Source organism: Bombyx mori, chromosome 17 (assembly GCF_030269925.1).
Source record: "Bombyx mori chromosome 17, ASM3026992v2".
NCBI lineage: Eukaryota > Metazoa > Arthropoda > Insecta > Lepidoptera > Bombycidae > Bombyx > Bombyx mori.
The window spans coordinates 13,753,941-13,756,761 of record NC_085123.1 but is presented as its reverse complement, the minus strand read 5'-3'; the positions used below and the strand labels follow the sequence as shown (position 1 = coordinate 13,756,761).

The window sequence follows — 2,821 nt, the reverse complement described above, 5'->3', positions numbered from 1 at the left end:
GCGAGGAGTGAAGTTGTGTGATTTGTTTTATTTTGTCTATTTAGTGTTTCTTCAGGTTTAAATGTGTAATAATAGTGGTTTATTAACTGTTTAATATCTGTGAAAGTGCACAAATGTGGGAAAATGAAACAAAGCTGCTGGACGTAACTTCTCGGGTTCCTCCAAAAAGTCCACTGAAAAAACCTCAGTAAATGACCACCATTTTACTGCGATTGTATTTCATCCCATATCATCTCATTTCATTAAATTTCATCCCAGTTGATTAATCTCTCAAATTAATCATCTTCATTTCATTTCACTCTATATTATCATTTTTCATAAAATTAAGAATATAAAGTAAAATAAGACATGACTTAAAGGTCCTAGTTACCAAGGTCATAAAATCTCTTAAAAAAAAAAGATTTTGAAATACCTACACACAGTCAAACTAATATTATTTTGTTTGAGAATTTATCTAAAAATAAGACTAGGAATATGAACGGAATCAGAATAATTAAAAATGTCAATTTGCAGTGGCGATCTTTATCAAGATGGTAAATTTATATTTTCATTCTTAAATTACTATATTTCTTTTAGGTTATGATAAATTCTCAGTCTGATTTATACATTATTAATCCAAAAAACTCATTTTCTTATATATATACATGCATAAACTGGACAAAATACTTTCTATTTCAATACTTATTCAATTTTTAAAACATTTCAGTTCTGTTCTTCGGCAGGAGGTAACACAAACAGTCACACCTCTGACTATCCCAGTTCCTGAAGGCGTAGATAAACCTGTTTCGCCTAAAATCGAGAAGATCGTCTTCGAAATTACTAATTTAAATCTCTTAGAAGTATCAGAGCTGAGTCAAGTATTAAAAAAGAGATTGAACCTGCCCGACGCTCCAATTATGCCAATGGGCGGATTCGCAATGGCTCCAGCGGCTGCTGTTGATGAAGAAGAGGCAGCCCCGAAAGCTGTGAAGACCAGTTTTACAGTAAGTTATTTCAAATTATTCATAATTGGAAAATATACACTTTTTATGAAATAACCCAGACACCTCTGAAACAAAAACTTATATAGGTACCTTATGAGTTTTTGAATAAAGGTTTCTGAACAGGTACTTCCTGTATTCTCCATATTTTAGAGTAAATATTTATATTTTTTATTTGCTTCAAGTGGATAAGCTCACACCCCTTTTGGTTTTAAGTGATTATCTACCTCGCCTTTCAAACCGAAACTCATTACTGCTTCACACCAGAAGTAGGCATGTTCGAGCTCTCAAGACTCCCCACCACCCCAGATATAGCTCTAAAGTGTAAAATGACAGTACTTAACCACATTCATTAAAAAAATCATAGATAATTCGTAATTCTTCTGAGATTACATAAATATATAACTTAAATTCAGGTTAACATTTAAAATCTACATTTCAGGTTAAAATGACGAAATTTGATGACAAACAAAAAGTGGCACTGATCAAAGAAGTCAAGGGTCTTCTTGAAGGATTTAATTTAGTGCAGGCCAAGAAGTTTGTCGAGAGTGTACCCACAGTAGTGAAGGCAGATATTTCTAAAGATGAAGCCGAGAAACTAAAAGAGGCATTAACCAAAGTTGGAGCCATTATAGAAATTGAATAGTCATAGATATAAGTTGCATTTAGTTGATAATAATAATAATTTTGTTTCATTAGTTGTCAATATTAAAATATATATTATGTGAAAATATTTCATTATTCTAATTAGCTGTGCACACAACACCTACCAATATTAAATATACTAAAAAATACCAGTCTTGTGCAAAAAGTGAATTTTATGAAATTTGGTATGGAAATAGTTTGAATCCTTAGAAAAATATATATCGACGCTTGAAAGGCAGATGTGACTAAGCAACAATAACTGCTTTGTACATAAATGATAGGCAATAACCATATTCGATGCCCAAAAAAAAATATATTTCTAGGTCTTATTAAAATCATTTCAATCCTGTAGCTGTCGCTAGATTCGTTAAAATAGATTTTTTTTCAGGTATTTCAACTTTAAATTAGTCTACTGTAAAGTTCACGCATTGTCGCTTAGTCACGTTTGCCTTTCAAGCACCGATATATTACCGTTCATCCAATACTGATTGGTGTCGATCTGTTGTGTTTTTGTAACACAGGGCTACTGAATATCCCAGCTTGTTTCCACAGAGCATAGTCACAGAAAGATGTTTGAACTTAGTGTGAAATGATACTCTTGTGGCTGGTTTCCAGACGAGAATGAATTGAAATACCATTTAAATTTTTGACCAAACAATACTAGTAAGAGAATTAATTGAAATTTCATTTAAATTTTTGACCAAACAATACTAGTAAGACTAATAGGTACTAGAAAATAGAATTCCAAAAAATCAAACCATAATAAAGGAGAAATTACCTAAACTTCCAATGTAATGTAAACAATGTGACTGTCTTTTTATTTATTGCTTAGATGGGTGGACGAGTTCACAGACCACTTGGTGTTAAGTGGTTACTGGAGCCCATAGACATCTACAACGTAAATGCACCACCCACCTTGAGATATAAGTTCTAAGGTCTCAGTATAGTTACAACGGTTGCCCCACACTTCAAACCGAAATGCATTACTGCTTCACAGTTGAAATAGGCAGGGTGGTGGTACCTATCCGTGTGAACTCACAAGAGGTCCTACCACTAGTTAATGAAATGGAGCGGTTCATTTTACCGATTTCATAGTCTCGCTAAATACTGTACATTGATAAGAACACTATATATCCTATAGTACTATCCAAAAATGCTGTTTTTCAGAACGTAGAGGCGTTTAAAGTTTTATTAAA

General features: G+C 32.8%; 1 protein-coding gene across 1 annotated transcript; it reads left to right on the top strand.

Moving 5' to 3' along the window:
• The first annotated feature begins 391 nt into the window (after nt 1–391).
• On the top strand, nt 392–1,713 carry mRpL12 (mitochondrial ribosomal protein L12). The gene is given in 3 exon segments (NM_001047058.1): nt 392–533; nt 707–983; nt 1,423–1,713. Coding segments are annotated over 3 exon segments (540 nt in total). The 5' UTR covers nt 392–474; the 3' UTR covers nt 1,627–1,713.
• Nucleotides 1,714–2,821: the final 1,108 nt, after the last annotated feature.